We start from the raw sequence: 22,815 nt of genomic DNA on the forward strand, positions 1-22,815 counted from the left end.
TCGTTACACTGCTGGCTCATGTTCATCTTGGAGTCAATTATGACTCCAAGATCCCTCTCTGCCTCTGAGCTGCTGAGAAGGACACTCCCCAACCTATAGGTGTGCTGAGGGTTCCTCCTTCCCAGGTGGAGTCCCTTACATTTATCTTTATTAAATTGCATCCTATTTCTCTCTGCCCATTGATCCAACCTGTCCAGGTCAGCCTGAATCTGCTTCCTGCCTTCCAGTGTACTAACTTTGCCCCATAACTTGGTATCATCAGCGAACTTGGAGAGGGTGCTTCCATGCTCTCATCCAAATCACTGATGAAGATATTGAATAATATCAGTCCAAGGACTGAACCTGCAGGACCCCACTGCCCACCTCCCTCCAGGCCGAGAAGGAACCATCCACCACTGCTCTGTGGGTGCAGTCCCTAAGCCAGTTGGCCACCCACCTGACCGTGTAGGCAATCCACTCCACAGTTGCTAGCTTCCCAATGAGGATAGGGGGTGCGAAACTGTGTCGAAGGCCTTCCTAAAGTCCACGAAGATGACATCAGCCTCGGCTTCCACATCCAGGCAGTGTGTGACCTGGTCATAGAAGGCTACAAGGTTTCTCAGGCAGGATCTACCTGTGACAAACCCGTGCTGGTTTCCCCTCAGCATCATTTCCCCTGCTGGGCCTGCACAAATGTGTTCTTTCATTATTTTCTCTAACATTTTCCCAGGAATAGAGGTAAGACTGACTGGTCTAAAGTTACCCGGCTCATACCTTCTCCCTTTCTTGAAAATGGGCTACTACTACTACTACTACTACTACTGCTACTACTGTGACAAGGGTTTCTCTGAACTTAAAGAGAAAGGATTATTATTCAGGTCTTATTCCCACCAAATATAAATGAGGGATATAAAGTCATCTAACTCCTTCAGTGTAGGTGCAACTGAAATCCTCCATCCAGTGGCTGAGTTGCTCTCAAGACATGTCAACATCTGATGAAATAATGTTCTGTTATCCTCTCAGGATGCTTCTACAGGGCAGACTCATTGAAGAGGTTGACAGGGGTGGACCCAGAGGGAAGGCAGATGGCCTGTCCTTAATTTTTCACATGCGTCAACCAGTAGTTGAAAGGATGGAGAGAGCAAGGTGAGAACTTTGCAAGATGTTCTGTTCTGACGGATGAGAAGGAAATCCTGCCTCTCTCCCCTGCAGCCACTAGTTGGCTTTTCTGGCTAGAATTAGACCGTGCTTGAAGGAAACTCAGTGCACACGCCTTGACAAAGAGAAGAACAAGCATCTTGAATGCTTACAGAAATTGAGCTACTTAGTGTAATAACAGATCACAGTGCCTTTTTTTTTAAGGGGTTTTCACTGAATAGTGGCTATCTAAGCCAACATCACTTGAAATTTTCAAATTGGCAATGGCACCTCGACGATTAGGAACCTGAAGTCATTCTGCGAGTGTGGAAATCCTGAGCCTGAAGAATGCGGGGCTGAGGGGGCAGGGAGGGAAGGCATGTACTCATAGTAAGTTGGGAAGTAAAAAAAAGGAATAATAAAATTTGGAATGGCTGAGCAAGGTTGCTCTCTGGAGATAATCATTCCAACATGGGGCGAGGGGCTGTGAAGGACAAGGAGGTGATGAAGGAATGTTTTCAATCACGCCGCAATAAGTAATTGAGTTGTTTCTTGCAGAGAAGCATTTTTAATAAAATGGAAAAGGTTTGTTTCTCCATCAAACAAGCAATGGAGAAAATGTGGTTAAAATGAAATCACGTGGTCTGTCCTGTAATGATATATTGGGGTAGCACCCACAGCATACTGGGAACTTACAGCTTATATGAAAATGTCTTCAATATATTTTTCTATCAGACTTTGTTTAAAATCTGGAGTCCTGTACTTTTCGTATCTATCTCAGTTTTATTTTTTTAAGTAAGATATATCCTCGGTAAGTTGGTTTATATACTTGTCAGTACTCTACTAATAAAATATCCCAGCCATTAGAAGCTTTTATGTTTCTACAGTACTCTCTCTCATATATGTATTTTGAATACAAACTACAATTAATCGTCCAAGCCAAATTATTTGTTCATGTTGTGACGGTTGGCTATTTCATGTGAAGTGCTTTCCTGTAATATTAATCAAATGACAATACGGAATAAAGCCTGTTCTTGAAAGAAACAACAGCCTTCTCTGTTGAATTAATTCGTCCTCAAAAAACTTTCCTCTTTTGTTTAACGTAGATTTGCCTGGGTCCCTAGAGCAAACGTGGATGACACCACGCATCATCTACTGGGTGACGTGAAATTGCTCCCCTGTTTTGGTAATGTGCATCAGTAAGGCTGTCAAATAGTGACAATTTAAATAAGGGAGATTAAAGAGAGAAAAGTGAAAACAAAAAAATACCACCAGCAGCACAAGTCTAGTTTTGAAGGCCAGCTTTCCAGTACAGGTTTCTGCTTGTTAAGACACAATAGCGTGCCCACAAATGTAATTCTTGCAACCCACATTTCTCCCGTCTGCAGCTCATTCTGCCTGCTATGCTGTTGTTATTTATTTGATTAGTGTAGTGCCCACTACATGCTAAGCACTCTCTAGACGTTCATGAAAGTACAGGATCTGCCTTGAGGAGCTGACAGTCTGAGGACAGGCAGAAAAGTAGACTGAGCGTGGAGAAGGTGAGAAACGAACACACATCAACAAGATTCACTGGTAAGTGCCTTCTACAAGTGGGGTTTTAGAGAAAACTGGATCTGGGTCTGGTGGGGAAACTTAATCAAGATGAACCGTGATCAGGGGGCATGCAAAGAAGGCGTGGAGGCAGTCCTGTCAGAGGTTGGGAAAAGGGCAGATTAATAGCTAGATGTCTAATGAGCCATGCCTGCATCTCAGTTCATCATGAAGCTAAATACATGGGCATTGGTTTCTCGCTGTTGCAAATCCGTGCCTTAAAAAATGTGTGCGATTTCTGCTGAGGCCCTGATAAACTCTGGCTGAATCCTTCCGAGTAACACACTGCATAAAGCCTTCCTCATTTAGATTAAGGGGGGTTAAAGCCACCTTAAAAAGCAGTCTGTTCTAGTGGGAGTCCAGGCAAGTCTGCATTTCTTAGCAAACAGGACCAAAACCCTACTTCTGAAACCACCCTCACCAGGCTTTGGGAGTTCAGACCAAAAGACATTGTTTCCACCTTCCTTGGTTTTGTTTCCTTTTGCTAAGTCTTTGAAAACAAGGTGGGCTATCACAGGAACTATTTTGAAATCCACCCAGGCTTGGTCTTTGGGCAAAATAACACTTTACTTTTGCAAAACAAGTTTCCAAAGCAATAAACAGGCCAATCAATAAAATAACAGCTCCATCCTTGTGCATCCATGCCTTTTATTAATAGGCCCAGCATGTCAGGGATCCAGGTTGTAGCCCTATTGGTCTCAGCAGCAGCTCCCAATCTGTGGTTCGGGTACCACCGGTGGTACGCAGACAACCTGTCAGTGGTCCCCATTAATAGATTTATTATAATTACTTTATATAACAAAAATTTGCTGGTGGTACTTAAGGTTGTATCATTTTGAATCGGTGGTGCACAATCTGTCAGAGTTTGGGAACCACTGGAGACGAAAGGAATCAAAACTCGTGGCAGAGGTGAGATCTTTTATTAGACCAACTAGATATTTGCAAAAAAATGTATATATATATTTGCAAGCTTTTGAGACAGGCATGCTTCATCAGGCATAGGAGATTGCAAAGACTGTAGAAATTACAGAAATAAAAATTAATATTCATGCCCAGCATGGCACTTGTCATTTTTAATGCCATGCCTTATATGTGCTTGTGGCAGGCCAGGTTCTTTGCATGGATGCAATTTCTTTTATTAGACCAATTAGATATTTGCAAAAAAAAATCTTTATTTGCAAGCTTTCAACACAGGCACACTTCATCAGGCATAGGAGATTGGCAAAAGTAGAAATCAAAATTCATATTCATGCCCAGCATGACACTCGTCATTTTAAATGACATGAATACGTGCATGTGGCAGGCAAGGTTCTTTGGGTGGATGTGATCCCTTTTACTAGACCAAATAGATATTTGCAAAAAAAATTCAGCTTTCCACCCAGGCACCTTCATCAGGCATGGAAGATTGCAAAGCTTATTAAAAGTTGCAGAAATCAAAATTCATATCCATGCCCAGCATGACACTGGTCATTTTAAATGACATGACTATGTGCATGTGGCAGGCAAGGTTCTTTGGCCGGATGCAATCTTTTTTAATTAGATATCTGCAAAAAAATTGTCTTGATTTGCAAGCTTGCAACACAGGCACATCTCATCAGGCATAGGGAATTGCAAAGATTGTAATGGCATGGATATATCAGGCGAGGTTCTTTGGGTGGATGCGATCTCTTTGATTAGCCCAACTAAAATTAATGTGCATGCATCCTTCTGGAGAGGGGCAGACTTGCTAGCCGTGTTGGTCCGAGACAAGTTTTTTGTATGTCACTCCGGAGATGCATCTGGAGCTCGCTTGCAAAGCCAAGCCAAGCAGCAACCCCCTGCTGTAGATGCGAGTGAGTCCCGGTGCAGATCCAGACCATCTTTTGCAGGCGGCTGCAACCGTTTCTCCTGTGTCTCTCTACAGTACCTCCTTGATGCTTATTGCACTGTACTATTTGTGGCCAGCATGGGTGGAAGAACACAGTGAGGTGCCACCCCCTTCTCCCTTCCAACCCCACCAAAGCAAATCGAGGACGGCGCAGGGATCTCTGTTGTGCGTGTGTGCTGAGGCTGGGACTGTCACTCATTCTCTGATCAGCTCCTGCAAGCAGCTCGAGAGCAGCTGGCAAAATCCAATCAAAAATACCCCGAACCCAATTTGAACAAAACAACAACAACAATAATAATAATAATCCTTAAAAAAAATAAATAAATTTTGCATTGTATCTGAATGCCCATCTGCACCAGCTCCTCTTGAAGGAAACCTATCTATATATTTTTTGCAAGCAACTTCTCCATCAGCAGATTGCAATGCTGCAAACTAAGGATCTCATCTGGGCTTTATTTTTCCTCGGGACTGCAGGTACGTGCATCCCTGTGTTATCTGGGGGGAGATGCATGGGGGTTGCTCCGGAGGAAGGGGGGGCATTGCATGTTTGAGGGTCTGCTGGTGCAGCTGGAGGCTGCTGTGCGCGAGCAGGGAGGCAGTGGGCTTTGCTTTTGTGCGTGTGTGTGTTTCCTAGAAGCCCAGAGCTTGCACAGATTTATGCCCCCCCCCCAGAGCATGGCAGGGGCTGGAGCGCTCCCTCCTTCATTGCTGCATTGCTGAGGCAGGGGGCATTTTTCTTTTCTTTTTTTTGAGGGGGGTGTGTGAAAAGGGGCTGCCTGCAGCTGAGCACACAGCAAACAATGGAGACTCTTTTTTGAGGGGGGGGGATGCCCACAGTGGAGATGCAGCGTGAAGGGCTGAGGAAGAGGAGGATGCTCTTCCTCTTCGCCCGCAAACGGTGTGGCGATGCCGCGCGATAGGGGAATCGCTCTGTGCGTGTGCGTATGTGTGGGGTGAAGGGGGGAAGGAATGGAACGCGGCGCAGCCAATCAGCGCCCGCCGGCCCCGAGCGGGAAACGCCGTTAGGGCTCGGGCCCCAACGTTCGCCGAGGCTCCGCCCTCCGAGGCTGCCCCCCCAGCCGCCTCAGTGCCTCCCCTCCCATGCCAGCTTCACCTGAGGGGGGCTCGTATTGTGCCCCCCCCTCCTGGCCAGGCTGCCCCGTGCTCCATGCACACGCCCTGGCATGGTGGATTGCAGAGATTTCTAGGGTCAGAAGGGACCTGTCCGACCCCCTGCCCTGGGCAGGAAAGAGCACCAGGGTCAAGTGACGTCATTGTGGGGCTCCCCTGGAGCTGGGTGCCCCTGTGTATCTTTGCCCCCTGGCATCATGTGGCTCCCCTGGAGCTGGGCGCCCACCCCTGTGTGTCTGCCCCCCAACAGGGTGCGGCTCCCCTGGAGCTGGGCGCCCACCCGTGTGTGTCTGCCCCCTGGCATCATGTGGCTCCCTTGGAGCTGGGGTGCCACCTCGCCCAGTCAGCCATGCACAAGGGCCCTGCCGCCCTCCACAGCGGCTGGAAAGTGGCCTGTCCAAGCCCCGTGCACTCCAGCTTGCAGCTGCTCCCATCAACCTGCCCCCGTATGTTTGCCCCCCAACTTGCCATCGGGATCCTATGTCTGGTCCACCGCAGCCCTCCCCCAAACCCTCAGCAGGACCCTCCAGCTGCCATGGCAGAGCCCTACCTTTGCAACACACCTGTGCTCCTGCCCAAAACGACCCCACCCCACCCCACCTTGGTCGCAGCTGTTCCCACTCCCCAGGGTCTCATCACGGGCTGACGGTTCTTGCCTGTGTCTGGGCAATCATGGCTACTGCTGCTCCACCCATGTTCAGGACCAGCCACAGTCATTTCAGGGATTGCATAATTACTACCGTCCCTAATCGGAGCTGCCAACAGGCATCCACAGTCACTGCCTTGTCCTGCTTCTGCTCCCGACACGCCTCAAATGCACCCCAGCTACAACCCCATCCCATGTTACTATTCAGCTTCTTCCTAACCTAGGCATTGCTCTAAAGCTGCTGTTTGAGTGGGTTTTTTAATGTGCATTATTCCCCATTAGATTAAAATCCCAATAGGGAGAGTGTTGACTCCTCGCTGGAAGCTCGAAGCTTAACGCTACCATGCTCCCCCGCCGCACCCTCTGCTCACTATCACCAGTTACCTTCTTCTTCTCCCCCTTTATCCAGCTAGACACCTCGCTTTCCCCAGCCACCACATCACACATGCATGCATGCAAAGCTAGACACCTACCTTTCCCCAGCCATTGCACACACAGGCACATTCATGCAAGGTATTCTCAATATGTGGAGGAGGAAGAAAGTGGGTTTTCCAACACACAGACTGAGGTAAGCAATGCTTTATGAAAGGGAAATATATATATATGCACATATCACCTGCTGCCCCACTCAAAAGGTTATTTTTCCAGTAATAACATTAACAAATGCCAGAGCGCTTAAGGAGCGGCAAGGATTGAATCTGACTGTTAAGTCCGCCTTGCATGGAGAACTGAAAAAAAACCCCCCAAAATATTAAAAAGCCCAAACAAAGCAACAACACAATATATAATACAAGCAACACCCAGCCCACCTCTGGTGCCTTCAGTCTTAAGGGATCCTGCTTTAATTTGCTGAGCCCTACCTCCTGTCTTCCCCGCCCCACCATGAGAGGGAGTGAGAAGCCACTAAAGAAGGGAAAGCCAAGGAAGAAAAAGAGGTAGCGATATGAACCGTGGTAATGCTAATTAAAACCCCATTCTCTCTTTACAGTATCTTAACTGTAGGAAAATGCAGGAGATAGATGTGTATTGGTGAGGGGACCCTGAATGGAGGATTGTCTGAGAAGCGGTCACCCTGGGGGGTGGGAACAAAAGCATTCCCTTTGCATCTTTTAAAACAACCCTGTCTTTTGTATATATTCCTGTGTCCTGGGATAGTAACGCCTTAATTTACTCTTAAATTAAAACAACATTCTTTTATAACTCGGAGGTTGATTTATAGACACAACAGATGGCTCATCTCCTTTCGTTTACACCCTGAGAACTATGGTTTCTTAAATAATAGACTATTTTGTATAAACTTCACACTGTTGACATATGGACGGGAAGAGTCCTGACCTGATGGTTAATTTTTTTTTTAAAGAACATTAAATTTAATATAAATTTAATGAATTCCCAGTGTTTAAGTCTTTAGGAGTGTTAAAGGACTGTGGCTGCTCTCCAGACTGAAAGCGCCTTCATGTTTTCCTGGCTGGTATCCAGAAATATATTTTACGGATAGACCTTCTTGCCTTAGGGTATAAGGAGAGATGGGCTTCTGGTTGTTAAAAGAAGGCATGAACTTTTTATTTTAATGCCGTGGGTTTGCCTTGACTGGGTGTCAGAAAAGCAGAACCAATTTTTGGGGGAGGAGGGAGAAGGCCGGGGTACTGCACCTGCTGCCATCAGTCTGCAGGGAACAGCAAGAAGCGCTAGTAAGACAAAAGCACATTTTATTTTCTTCTTATAAAAGACCATCCTGCATTTTATTGATCAATCAACACATCTTCTGCTTGTGTGTATGGAGTGTGTGCAGGTTCTTATTTTTCAGGTGGCTTTTGTAGTATTGTTTTTTCAGGACAGCATGCTTTAGTATGAATTTCATCCATCAGGAGGAGAATTCTGTTCTGTCTCATCTCACGAACAGTCAGGCAAAGGCTGGGGATTTTTAAAAGAAATTTCCCCACAACCAGTTAGGGAAGAAGCTCTGTCTCATTTTGGGGAATATGTGTTCTTAAAGAAATGATTTGAAGAATGCATGTGGATCCATTAAGAGGTTTAAAATTTTTTTTTAAATGAAACAAAATGACTTGGTTTTTTTTATTATCTATTTTATATCATGGTGGAGATGTGAGATCTGAGAATGAGCGAGTAAACTGATTCAACTGTAAATGGGGAAGTTTGAAAAATAATTGAAACACCAACTAAAAAAAAAAATTCCTACTCCTTCTAATTGCCTTCTATATATATTTAGCATATTTGGGTGTAGCCTGGCCATAGGTGTGGCTGTGAACAGAACTACAGCTCCCAGGCATCTCTCTGCTGCTTAATGAGATGCTTTGCGCATGACTGCGAAGGACTTGATGTGTTGGTTCTCCCCCCCCCCCCCCAGTCTCAAATCTTGATTGGAAAAAAAGAGCCGCTGGGCACACAGACATTTGTCAGCCATCAAAATCACAGAAGCAAATTTGACAATCAGATTTGTGATGGCTATGGCTCCTTTTGTTTGAGAGAGCACATTGCCAAACTTTGAAACCCTTGCTGATGCAAAGGGATGCAAATTAGTTGGGTTTGGCTGTAGTGCCATTATGCCCTTTTAGTTCATGGTGTTGAAATGCAGCCTCTCTGCTGCAGCTGCTCATTAGTAGTATTGCCTTTTGATGTTACCCTGAGAGCCAAATGGCAGGCTTTCAGGCACTTTTAATGCATTGCGTTTATACATCTCTGAGGGAGTCACGAGTAAGTGGAGGAATGAGTATTTTACACGTAGTTTTTAGTTTACAATGCTAATGTTGGAGTGTTCTCCCAAGGGAAAAGAAATAGATAAGGGATCAAGGGGAAAAAAGTGGAAAGGGAAATCATCTTTTCGCTCCTGATACCTTATACTTCATCAGCAGTATCAGGACAGGATGGGAAAGCAGGTATTTACTCTCTTGGATGAGTCATACCTGGATCTCTCAGACCTACCGAATATGAATGCTGCAGAAAATGTGCCAAAATGCACAGGGCACATAATGAAGATTATAGTTGATCTGAAAATGACCAAGGCTTGATGATTTTGGCTTTCACTTCATCTGGAGTTGGATTCCAGCTGCGAAAATTTGAGGTTACTTCAGTTTTGTCACTTATGAGAGAGAGGTTATGGATATTTTTTGTAAGATTATTGTCTGACCAAAGGTAAAACGATGACAGTCTTAGTGAAAATGACTCAGAGACTTAAGAGGCTCCTTCCTGTGTTGCCAGGAAGGAAGCATACCTTTTGGGAGCAGATTACTGCCCAGATTCGGCTTTGCTGTAGAACGTGTGCATTCAGTTGACATCAGCTGAGCTAACGCCTGCTGATTTTGGTCTCAGAGTTCATTCTTTCTCTCTTACTAGTAAATGGTGGATTTTTTTTATACATGAAGGTGGCAGCTATCTTTGGAGATCATGCAATCTGTACTAGACTAGGAAGGAGTCTGTTTTTTGTTTTGGTGGTTGCATTTCTTTCACTACGTGGTGGCATTTGGAAATTCTGGACTTCATTCTCTCAGTTGACGACCTCCAAAGCATGCTGTCATTATTCGTCTGTTCTCTCAGACCTTTCCTGAAGGTGGGAGAGAGTGGGAGATGCAGGATGTGGCTGGCACTTTTGTTGGAAATGGCTCAGGTTTTCTAGGAATTGTGTTTGTAAGAACCTTGAGTGTGTTGCATATTTTGAAAGTGCCTAATTCTTCCAGAATCTGCGATAGGAGCAGATGAAATAGGCAAACAAGTGGGCGAGCCATCATCTTTCCAGTAATGGTTCCTTCATTTTCTTAGAAACGCAGTCAGCCTTTCCCACTGAGAGCCAGGATGTCATAAAATCATACATTAACAGCTACACTGAAGAAGATGCTTTTGGGAATATTCTTTTAGTACTTCCTGGCTAGATAAGTTAACTAGCTTAAGATATATCACACGTAAGAGGTGAATAATTGATATGCATATACAGCATTTGTTTGCATTACTGAATTGGTTGAAATGTATTTACAACAGAAACAAGGGAGAGATGGATGCTTTGGGCAGTTGTGGTGTTTGCTCCTGAAGGCTTAAGGGTTTCTCTTCAACTTTTTGCAATATATTCATAGTCAAATCACTCATTTAAAATAGTCAGATTTTCAGCTCAGCCATAGGTAAGCATCTTTTCTTACCCCAAATCAGGGAATCTGTCTTTCTCCCTCCGTTCCTGTCCTGCATCCCCCAAGATATCTGAGCTATCTGTTGGGGACTTTGGCACCCTAGGACAGGGGTGGGCAATTCTTTTGGGCAGAGGGCCGCTTACTGAGTTTCGGCAAGCCATTGAGGGCTGCATGACAGGTAGCCCAGGGCAGATAAATGTTAATTTACTACATTTTTTAGGGGCCCTGTGGGCTGGATAGAATGGCCTGGTGGGCTGCATCTGGCCCCTCGGCCGCATTTTGCCCACCCCTGCCCTAGAAAGATCTGCTCCATAGTCCCAAGAAGTCAGCAGATGTCTTGACATCAGCAGGCTTTAGATCAGAACCATGATGACCTACAACTGCAAGCACAACCCCCGCCCTTTCCAGCCCCCACTGAGTGTGCACTTAATTTATACTTGCAGTTTGTGATGGCATAGATGGTCTCTATTTGAAAATCTGATGCAAAAATATTAAGTTTAGATTATTAGGAACAATCTAAAATTGGTTGATTTTCCAACTGTTCGCATCCTAGCTCTTGTGAGAGGACAACTGCAGAGATCTGCAGAACTATAATGTGAGGACTGGAGGATCGAGGGTGTCCTGATTTACCCCAAGTTAGGTAGAGTGTTGTGAAGAAAAAAAATCCATAAAAGAGATTTCCTATTCTAAGCCAAATTCCGATTAGATTTTTTCCATAGAACAAAGAATAAAAAACTTTCAAAGTCCATATCTCTTCTGTTACATAAGTCATAAGATAGTTTAGTTTTTACATCCTTTCAAGATGGTAGCCAGTTAAGTCATATATGAACTTTCAAAACACAATTCAAATCAAATCTTTGGGAAATGGAATATGTGGCAAGAAGTGAATATTCTGCTAAATAGTTATTTGAAAATAGATAGTGTTTTTTGTAAGGATGTTTTACTAAAAAGAATTCAATATGAATATTTTTAGACTTTTGTGCTTGCTTTTCTCCGTCTGACAATATTGAACTGTAATTCATTGTTCAAAGAACAGCCAAGAGATATCATCCCTTGAGATTTGCCTCTTATTAGGCTGGGTGACAATAAAAATCTTTTGTCTTACACATTCCTTTTAAGCTTTGCTAACATTGAAGATTTTTGCAGTGTTAGTCACAGGTCTAAAAAAAAAAAGAAGAAAACTAGCAAGAATAGTTGTCAGCTGTTAGTATGGAAAGCGCTTGTTGGTTCACACCCTTTGGACAAAACCCACACAATGAATCAAGCAAGCAGAATAATTTTAGGACACAAGGGTAGGGAAAATTAATTTTAAGAAAGATTTTGCAATATTTTGTTTATGTACTCTAGATATTGTTACCCTCACATCTTTTCTGGGAAAAAAACCACAATATTTTACTTAGAGGTGAAAGCTTTTTTTTTAAATTTTATAATAACTGGGTCATGCAAAATCAAGGTGGATTGGTACTTTTCATATTTTCATGATTTGGCCAATACAGTGCATAGGAATTGTTGATTTTGTTGAATGCTGATTGTGGCTATAAAAATAGATGTAATGGCCAATAGTTTAAGTATTTCAGCTTCAGTTGCACTCTTGATTTATAGCGAATGATGCATGAGTCAACCTGGAAGTGTCAAAGAAAGATAAATGTGTATCTGTAATTTCTGTCACTGTTTTAGGCTTAACACAAAGTTACTCGATCACTAACTTGAGGTGTGAGTCTGAAGTGGGGGGTGAAAAAGTTTTCAAAACTGTCTGGATACTTAAAGGATGCTGAGCCCGTAAAGAACTCAAAAGGGTTTAGAATGAGAAATGAGTCGCCTAACATATTCAGGCTACAGTTTGAGGTCATTTTAGGCAAAGTATGGTTTATTGGTGCTTGAAGTGGAAAGTTCATGCCACAGGAGGGTCCTGGCCTAGTTGTATAGATGAAGTGATGTTGACAAGGTGACAAGAGACGAAGAATAGAGGGTGGTGAAACTTTTATTCATGCAAATAGAAAAAACGATGTCTCAGATTCTGAATAGGTCTTTACATTTCTCACGTATCTTGTCCAAAGATCAACAAGCACTCCGAAACAACATTTTAAGAAATTGTCTCAAGTGTCTTATGTTTAATTAAGCAGCAAGGTCTTCATTATTACGTGTCATTTAAATTACTACTGCTTAGTAAATGAATGGTATTGTCTTAGATCTGTTTTGTGACTTGTGAAGTTCTTTGCCTTCAAGAAATTTTTGGACTTTTAGGAAGGAAGGTACTCAGTTCATTCTGGGTTTAAATGTAGTCATTTTTAAGCAAACAGTACTATCATTAAGGATTAGCAGTTGAAAAACTAGGTTTGCCACTGTGTTCATAGCTAAGGAAGTGGAGCCTAGATTTCAATATGATACAAAAGATTGAAACAGCCAATTTGGCATTGTTTACATAATATTGGCAAATAGGTCCTAATGTTTGGTGTTATTGCATAATCTTATGTTTAGAAATAAACAGTGGAAATAATTGAAGAAACCTCGGAGTTTAGAAATGCTTGTTGGTGGTTCTTCACATCCCTCTAAAAAAGCAGGCTGTCTTTGCATATTAATCACTCTTTGAAAGGAAGTTTGCCTTATTTGCATTGTGCATGCTCTGAGGAGTCCCATAGTGTGCCTGAGAAAAAAAGGGGGGAATTGTAATTGTTGTGCTGAAAAGGGTTTTTATTCCATTCAAGTGGAAAGACTGAATGCAGGAGAATTAGTGCAGTGTTTTGTGGAAGAACAGTCGCATTTGGTCACTGCATTTCATGTGGAGCAGTCCTAGCTTGTAAGGAGCCCGAGTTCTGGGGGCAGGCTTAAGAGAGGAGGGGCTCATCATTGTGTGATGTAATCTATAGCACTAAAGATACGCTAAGGTACCTGCACAAATAGCCCTTGGGTTATCTTATCATGTAAGAAAGAATTGCAGTAACATACTGGTGATGTGTGTGATGTTTTATCTTTGCCTTCTATTGTGTTGATGACTGTGGGTTTCTCAGCCACCGTCCTTGTGGAAGATGTGCAATATGTAGCGATTCGGGAGACTTTTTTTCAGGCAACCTATTTTTTCAGAGGAAAATAGATTTCTAGGCCTGATTCACCACTCAATTACTTTAGTTTTATACAAGTGCAACTGTGTTGCTCTGGTATTAAAGTGGAGTATTGCAGTGTTGAATAAGGCCCCTTGTCTATACTTGTCTCTGTTTCTTTTACTAAAATTGCAGGTCCAGAAAAGGAAAATCTTGGGTTTGCTGTTACTTTTATGTATGATATTCTTATAGGAGGCAGAAAAATGTCAAGTTGATGGTTGAGATGAGGCTTTTTTTTTTTTTTGCAAGGAAATGAAGTCATATTTTTTTTTGAGTTTTTAAAATGTGAGTTTTGGGAGTGGTAACCACTTTTTGGAGAGGGCGATCTCTCTCCCAGGCTACTTTTCTCAATATACCTTTATCTGTGGTGAAACTAAGGTTTGAACAAGGTTGTGGTATAATGGGAAGAATGAGTCCATTCTGGGTTATGGGCCATAGCCTTGCCAACAGCTACTGTTTTAAGTGGAGATGAGTGCTGGTATAGCCATGTATCTATATTATTTTTTTTCCATTTGTATGTAGAATAAAGGAATCTATCAAGGAATATTTTTTTCAAATGGTAAATATCATTATTATATACACCCATAAAAGCAGAGAAAAAACCTATGTATTTGTGTTTAATCAATAACCAACAGTGACTACTATTGATCAGTAACAGCTAGGCTGTGAAAAACGACATGCTTCCTTTGCTTAACTTTTTGCTACCTAGTGGTTTGATGTCTTTCTTTGTGGTGACATTAATTAGTTTAGTCAAGCTATAAAATTATCATTTTCTTTTTAATGTGAATTTGGCAAGGTTGCAAATGAAATAATGTACATTTGTAGGAGTTTAAAAAATAATTATCCTCCTTTGAATAATTACAGACTGCAGAAAAATTCTTGAGCTTTGATATTCTGATTCTGGGTGAAGCTGCTTGAACTTGAGAGAGTCTTTCCAGAAATTAATCACAGGAACTGAACCTCTGATGCTTTTGTTGTTGTCTTTTATAATAGTAAAATATGTGGTGTTTGTTTTTCAGTTGAACAGGTACAGTTAATGTTGGGAAAGTATTAGGAGTCTCATTTTTGTGCTGCTATTCCTCTAGGAAAGAGGAAAAGACATATGAGGGTCTTCAGTGGTATTTTTTTCTTTTGTTTCGTCAGAATTAAGTGATTTGTATTGTACATACATCACTGCAGGGTATACTGTAACATAATACAGTGTATGTAAAGAAAATGGTTTCATAGTACACACAAGCTCTGCATCTGACTGGCAACGTGATGGGGCTACTCCTGGTGGGATAGCTCTTATGAAACACCATAATGTTGCAACCTCCAGAGTAAGGAGAGTAGAGGGTGTCCAGAAACCCTGACCCCCGCTGCCTTGTGGGTTCTCCTTGGTTGGAGAATGGCTAAGGGACGTCCCCCTAACATAAGCGTGTCCTTGCTGCGGCATTAGGCAGTCCGGAGCAGTTTTTATCTGTTGCTCTCTGGCAGAAGCTACAGTCATCGAGCCACTGAATGTCTGCACTCGGTCCTCTGGCCTTTAGATTCTGTCTCAGTGGTTTAAGTAGGTCTTGGGCAGCCTCCACTCCTCCATACTCTTGCCTAGGCATAAATGTCAAAGGTCTTGGTGTGATGCTCATAGATTTCTCTTACGTGTATATTGTGATCCAGAGGATCCATGGTTGCCTATTAATTAATCAAAAGGGGGAAAAAAGCCCACTTCAAGGTGCCATTACTATTTTATCCCATCTATCTTTACCACTGTATAGTCAAAATACCAAAAGTGAGAAATACAAATAGTGTGTGTGAGTTAAGAGCAATTGTAGGCTTAAAAAAAATCTTGAGGACTATTAGATAAACAGAATCAGATAAGTAAGCAGTTATATTTGCATGTATTACTCTTTATATATATTTATTTACTGAATTATTACAATAGCTTAAGTACTGTTATACACAATGTATCCAGCTGACTCTTGTATGCATTTCAAAGCCATGTTTATTTATCCCTGTGTTTACATTCCTTTTAGTTGGTTTATACATGATTCTCAATACTATTTGCATATATGTTTATAACAGTCGTCATGACAAATATACAGTATAGAATTTTGAATCTAACACCCCAAATATGTCCGATTCTGTCAGATAATTACATTTTTGGTTCTTCTAGTGAATTAATACTGGAAGAAACATCACAGTTGTCAAATACTTCTGTATATTGTTTGAGGAAAATATAATCAACAGTTATGGTCAGTTGTACTATTTCTTTAAAAATGTTATAAACCTGCAAAGTGTAAAAAATGAACCACTATAAATGTATTCTAATTGTGGTGTTTGCAAAACGTAATCTCTTAGAATTATAATATGTTTTTGAGGATTGTGAACAAACATACCAAATGACTCCGTACTTTCTTAAATGCTTTAGGAACATATAATCTCTTTGATCTGAGGGATGCCTCCTACTGCTTGGCTGCAGGGTTTCTATGGCCTTTAGTATTTATTATATACTCTCTAGTGGTTTGATATTTTTTAGGGGGAACCCCCTCCCCACTTAACTTAAAATATTACTAAGCACAATAAGGTATTTACTATTTATTATTTGACCTGCCATGGTTCTAATAGCGTGTAGGAAAATAATGTATCATTTTATTGCATTTTGATTAAACCGATCTGGGTTATCATGAGCTTTTGTCATTGCCTGGCTTTTTGAGTGGTCCCATCAACATCCCTGTTGTCACAATCAGGTTATCTCCATAAGAATCCAGGACTGGAAGGGATCTCTTAGGTCCTTGAGATCAGTGCTCTGACTTCATTGGCAACCATTTGTACAAAGGTCTATGAAATGCAGTCATTTGCTTTGTTGTGCTGCGTGGTATTGTAAAGCTTTACTGGCTTTTCTGGAGCTCACTCACCTTTTCCTACTCTAACCTGTCACTATTCCCCAGCTAGAGGGATTAGAAATAGCAGGTTTCTTCCTTCCCTCACTTGAGGTTGCTAATTAGCATAAAGCATTTATAAGCTCAGGTACTGTTACTGCTTACTTGTTATTTCCATACAGTTTGCTGTCTCCTTGGGGTGAGTAGATCAGCTGCTGTAGTGATGGCTGCCATACAAAGTAGAGTATTATGATGTGTTGATGCTATACAGCAGAGCTGCATCTTTTGTATTTGCATCGTTCTGAATTTAAAACAGCAACTCAAGAATTGGTCCAGAACGTGGTAATGAGTTACCAATGGAGATTTTAGTGATTGATATGTTCCAGTAGTTCTAATGAATTTGAAAGACCAAAAAAGTGGGCAGGCTGCAGGGAGGGAGTTTTCCCTCACTGAAAGTATCTTCTGCTTCTTCTCTCCCAAGTTCGGCACCTTTCCCCAAGCAGTAGAGATTTTATACGTGATTTAGGGCCAGTTGGATTCAGAGTTGTCAAGTCAGTCTCGACCCTAATTAGAGTTTTGTCTGTGTGTGCTCAACAGACTGCATTTAGGGAGGGCAACATAGTGCTGCAGAAAATTTTTATTAATGTAAATATGCCTTGGGCTGGAAAAGGTTGGGAAACACTGGCCTATTGAAATGGTTTTCACTGGTAGGCAGTAACAAACTAATGGTCAATGGAGGTGCAGCAGATGACACAGAAATCGGCACAGGATGGGTTGGGAGTCTGGAGTGCTGGCCTACCAAAATATTCCCATAGTGCCAGGCAGTGTCATGATGAGAGAAGCAGAGCTAATTAATTATTATGCTGCCATTTTACTCTAATGTAGCTGTATGACATGGTTTGGGAGGTGACTTTCACAGAATTACCCAAGATAGCTCTGTCCAGAGTGCCTTGCACTAAGGCACCTGCACTGTTGCTGCTTCTGGTTTTGTCTACGCTACTTCTGGTTCCAGATTTCATGTGGATGACGCTGCATTTATTAAGCTGAGCCGAGGGAGCAGTATGTTCAAGGACCACCAGATAGGGCACTGGCTGAAAACTGGGTCTGCTTTGCTGGGAGGACTTGGGCTAATTGGTTCCCTACCTGTACTTTAAATTTTCCATCTGTAAAGTGTGGATGATGATATTGAGCTCTTCTGCAAAACACTTTGGAGATTTATGGATTAAAAAGTGTTACATAAATGTTAGATATTATTCGTGCTGCCATTTGTGTGGGTTTACTTCTACACGTGGGAGGAAAGTGAGACTTGATGTTTCATGCTAATGTGAGATGAGGCTAAGCAGCTACAATGGTTTTCAGTTTTGAAAAATCAAAATTACTTAGTTTAGGCCCCCTAAAACTGATTTCTCTCACAACAGAGACTTTTTACCAGTATCCATATGAAGCAGAGGCATTTTGATGAGTGCAAGGTTTTTGTTGGTTTTTGCATAGTTTTGCTCATTATTAGGAGGCAAACTCTTTGCTTGGATGCGTGTCCTTAACTGCCTTTCAGTAGTTGGATACGCATGTACAAAGAATGGTTACTGATCTTAGATTCCATCCTTTCCCTTCTCCTCTGAGATCAGACCTTCAGCAGTTTTACGTTTTTCATAATACTTGAATAGCTGAATGAGAGTACATTTACATTTTCAAATTGATCATGCATGATGTTTTTATATAGGTTAACAAGAATTGCAGTGAGATGTGATAATCTGCTCTACATGTTGAAAAAATTAGGGTTTTTACTTGGTAATAAAAAACAAAAGCAATTCTTGCACTTAAACTGCAGTAACATTTAACAAATAAAAGGACCGTATTTTCAATATTTCATAGACTTTTACTTTTATATTAATAGTGATTTGATATTTTGTTACAGTGCTGCCAGTGAAAATTCTGTTTTATTTTCATCAAGTCTACATAGGTGCTTATATGTGCTTTTTAAATACATGCTGTACTACAGAAATTTTTAAATAGAGAAGACAAGACTGTAGACTCGTGCCTACCACTTGGAACAGGATCTGGTGAGGACCACAGCAATCAGTGCTGATTATACAACATATAGTAAACGCACAGAGTAACAAACCTCAAATATTTATCACTTCTTTTACAGTAACTGTGATTTTAGGTGCTATGTTAACAATAGCAGGAAAAAAACCCCTTTCAGACAGAAGTGTGTAATTTTTAAATTGATGTGTCACATCAGTGCTAAAAATAGTAATATTCAACTTGCGTAAAATGAGAGAAGAGGAAAAGCTGGCACAATAAATTGTATACTATTTTTAATAATATTGTTGATGAAAAGTACTTGCCTCTCTTTGAATTAGAGCTCTTAGCATTTTCAATGGGATCTCTCTCTGTTTTGGTTGCTTCTACACCTGCTTGAAAAATCCTAAACCAGGAAGTAACAGCTGAATTCACTGCTAACCTATACATGTGGAAATGTTGTTATGTATGGATTTTTAAAGTCACTTGGGCCAAAGGAAAAACCAGATAGATGAAGAATATAGTTTTGTCATGAATACAACCCAGAAGTTAACCACAAGCCAAATGGGAGGGAAATCATAATTTTTGTTGCTAGCGTCCAAGAAAAAAGGATTCCATTTTCTTCTTGCTCTGTAGCCTGCTGTGAGTTCAGCTGTGCCATTACTCCACCAGGTCTACAGAATAATTAATGCAATAAGTAGAATAAGAAGCTTTTGGAGATTCATAACAGTGGCTTCTTATGGATTTAAATTAGTACATGCAAATGAGCCTTGAGATCAAAATGGTAAATCCTACACTGTAGTTGTGTTGTGTTCAGGCCCTGCATTGTTTACTTATCTCTGCTATGTCTTTTGTCTGCAAATGCAGTTGTAATTCATTATTTATTGGGCATACACAAGTAGCTCCAAGTAAAAAAAAAGAAAAAAGTGGAACAAGAATGTTTTCTTATCACAAAAATGGTTTTATCTCATCCCCTTGTTCTTGAAGACTGTGGCTGAGTGCTGGGACCATAAGCATCTAGTTGAAGTGAGTGAATCAGTGCTGCTGATTCCCTTGGAATTTAGCACTTTAAATGGATTAGAACTAAAAATATCTCTGCCTGACATTGCACCGGATTGGGAAACATTTTAAAATACCTTCATTTATATATTTGATTAATTAAAAAAAAAAAACTAGGGTTGAGCCAGTGAGAGCATTGTTAAGTGTAGGCTCCTTTTAAATTTTGTTTTGTTCCTGGAACATCTCAGTATTGGAAATAATGTTGAGATAAATATATATTCCTAAAAATGAGACTATAGAACAAATATTTCAGGATGAATATGTACTCCGAATGTTGTATGTAGCATGCATACTTATTCATTTTATCCGTTGCAACCTTTACAAAAGTTAAATCTTCTGCTGTAACTTTTGTGTGTGTTGGTGTACGTGGGGTTATTTACCTCTAGAGTATTATCTGCTAGTTATATTTGGCACTGTAAAGAGCATGGTGCCTAAGAGAATAAATATAGATGGCGCCTGATTTTTCACTGTGTTCTGTCTTGTTGCAGTCATTTATGCCTTTGCAAAGTGAGCGAAAACAGTGTGTGGAAAAATATGAATAAGAATGGAGGAGAACATAGCTTACCCCAGTGAGATGGAATGATTGTGTTGGTCGCTTGTGCTCACTCCATGAACATTACAGTTGAGTTTGATATGCTTTGTAAGCCATTTTGATGTTAATGATGAATTTTAATACTGACAAGTTTACACTCAGCTCCCATTTTTGAGAAAACGTGGAATATGAACATGCCTTTATGGTTTGAGTTGAGAGTATATTTCTTTGTGTGATCTCATTCATGATGAAATAATGTTTTACCATGGGAAAACAAAATAAACTAATTGTGTGCTTATCTAGAAGCCTGGATCTCCATTACTCGGAGACAGCCATCTCAGGGTTAAAAACTGGATATATACTTTAGTTGTATTTGGATTTTTATTTCATTTGTCAGTTCTCTGGAAGAGACTACCATATTTATTTTGATTGCTGGAGAGATGCCATTGAAATTGCCTTCCATTTTTATTATTGAGGTCTGTTTTTTTTTTTATATCTCATCAGAGATCTTGATCAGTGGACCCAATGCCAGATGCATGTCTCAGTTACACAAGTCTGAATCAAAAATAAGTAGTGAAATCACTGCAGTTACTTTGGTACTGCTCTGTATGTGTGCATCTTTGGTTAGAAAGAAACACCATTGTGTTGGTTCTGGTTTGGAGGGGAATCTAGAAACAGGTCTGCTTCCCAGGTGCTTTGAATCTGCCAGGTGTATAAATTCAGATTGATAAGTAACCCCTTAACTGTAGACATTTGGATCCATAGTCTCCTTTCCTTTGTTTCTGGTGGTTTACCACACCTGGAACTACAGGTTTCCCTCGCTTTATGCTGCACATGTGTTCCTGGAAAATGATGCCTAACTCAAATTTGCATAAAGAGAACCCACTTTACAATGTAACAAATAGGGATACGTTCCAAGACCTGGACTGTACTGACCTCCAGACCCATTTCTATTACGTTCACATGACAATTTTGGTACTCACCAACAGCAGACAGTGCACACAAGCACAGGGCGGTGGTAAATGTTTAGTTGGTGTGAGGAGGGTGGCGAAGGGTCTTCCGTGTTAGACTCCGCATCACTGGTAGGAGGTACAGGCAGGGTAACATCCATAGGAGAATCAACAGGCACAGGACTCTCATCACCCTCCAACACCAGTGGGGTGAGGCTGGGGGTAGCTGAGGGAGGCTTTGAGACTATATTTTGCTGTGCATCACTCCCACAATGCACTGCACAAAGCAGCTGACTGCGGGCTTCCACCACACCAATCGCATAAGAGTGAATTTACCTCACATATAACAAATTTTTGGTATAAAAAGGGTCATCATATAAGAGCGAATTTCCAGATACAGAACCCACATAAAGCGAGGGAAACCTGTTTTCTCAAAATATTTAAGTCCAAATACTTTTCAGTAGACTGTCACATTGTAATGCATTCATCATATACTTAATGTTGTATGCAGTGAATGCAAACATACAATGTAGGCATGAAAAAAGAATGATCTTTTAAAGGAAACACATTAAGATGGAGAATCCTATTCAACCCAAACATGTACTTGTTTAAAATGAGTTGAACAAGGCTTACTTTTATGATCTAATATGTAATCAAATGTTCCTCAGGGTAAAATTCAAACCAATCTTATTTTTGTTTACAAGATAAGGTACTTGAAGGTAGATTATGTCTTGGAAGCTCTGCCAACATGTAGAAGTCGGGTAACCACATCTGCATACAGGGGCATTTGTCTAGCTGCATTATTGAAACATGCAAAAGACTGTGTAGTCCCAGATCCAACCTTTGTAGTAAATAACAGTAGTAAGTTTTACACAGAAATACAAGCAGAGACTCCTTTATAATCTTACTGGGTGTAGAACAGGCCGTAGCAGAAGCACTTGCAGGGCGGCAATGTCAGATTCCAACAGAACTGTAAATTCTGCTCAATACCTTATCAAAAGGACATGAAAAAGGAAAGGAAAGGTGTAGAACATAAAAGAGCAGTGTTTTTGGAAGATTGTAACAATGGTTGAACCTTTCCCATTAAAAAAAAATCTCTGTAAACGTTAGGAAATGAAAGGATTTGATGGACTTTGTTTTGTCATGGTTGGTCAGTTTTACTTCATTGGGTATACTTCAATGGGAGGCCTGTTTGAAAGGCGTTTCTGGTTTTTTTTAGAGATTGCAAGGGGACCTATCAATCTTTGGACAACAGTTGTGAATGGATTTAAGAAGATGTAATTTGCTTTGTTGCAAAGTTTAAATATTTGGGAAGTGCAATTTCAGTTGAGGGCATACCTATATATAATCAAGGGTTATTAGACCAATGAAAAAATATGTCAGCCACACAAGATCATTGGTTCTACTGGGAGACAGGCATGTCAAACTAGAGACTGGTTTCACCTTAATAGCTCTGTTGAGCTTTTACTGTATGCCACAGTTAGGTATGTAGGATACTAGGTTGAGAGGCATCACTTGCCAACAGTCTATTCATAAATTGCCACAGCGGCACATGGACCCACCTGGAAATTTCAGGGGTAAAGCATGTCTGCTGGACTGTTCAGCTGTATGTCATGCCTGACATTTGAAGCAAAGCTGGAAGTATTTCTGCATTCTTAATTATTTTGCCAGCAAAAGAATTATTTAATCATGTTTCATTTGTCTTAGGGTCTTAGGTAGGTCATGAGAGTTTCCATGGTTTGGTTATTTTGTGCTAATAGCCATAAAGCATATACTGTGCTCAGATGGATTTATTGTTTAGGGAAAG

General features: G+C 41.1%; 1 protein-coding gene across 1 annotated transcript in view; it reads left to right on the top strand.

Annotated features, from left to right (window-relative positions):
• Nucleotides 1-4,542: 4,542 nt before the first annotated feature.
• NCAM1 (neural cell adhesion molecule 1) overlaps nt 4,543-22,815 on the top strand; it is a 216,892-nt gene continuing 198,619 nt past the window's right edge. Inside the window, 1 exon segment of the mRNA XM_025207638.1 lies at nt 4,543-5,050. Coding sequence (XP_025063423.1) covers nt 4,999-5,050 — 52 coding nt within the window. The 5' untranslated portion in view covers nt 4,543-4,998.

Source organism: Alligator sinensis, unplaced genomic scaffold, assembly GCF_000455745.1.
Source record: "Alligator sinensis unplaced genomic scaffold, ASM45574v1 scaffold1241_1, whole genome shotgun sequence".
Lineage (NCBI taxonomy): Eukaryota > Metazoa > Chordata > Crocodylia > Alligatoridae > Alligator > Alligator sinensis.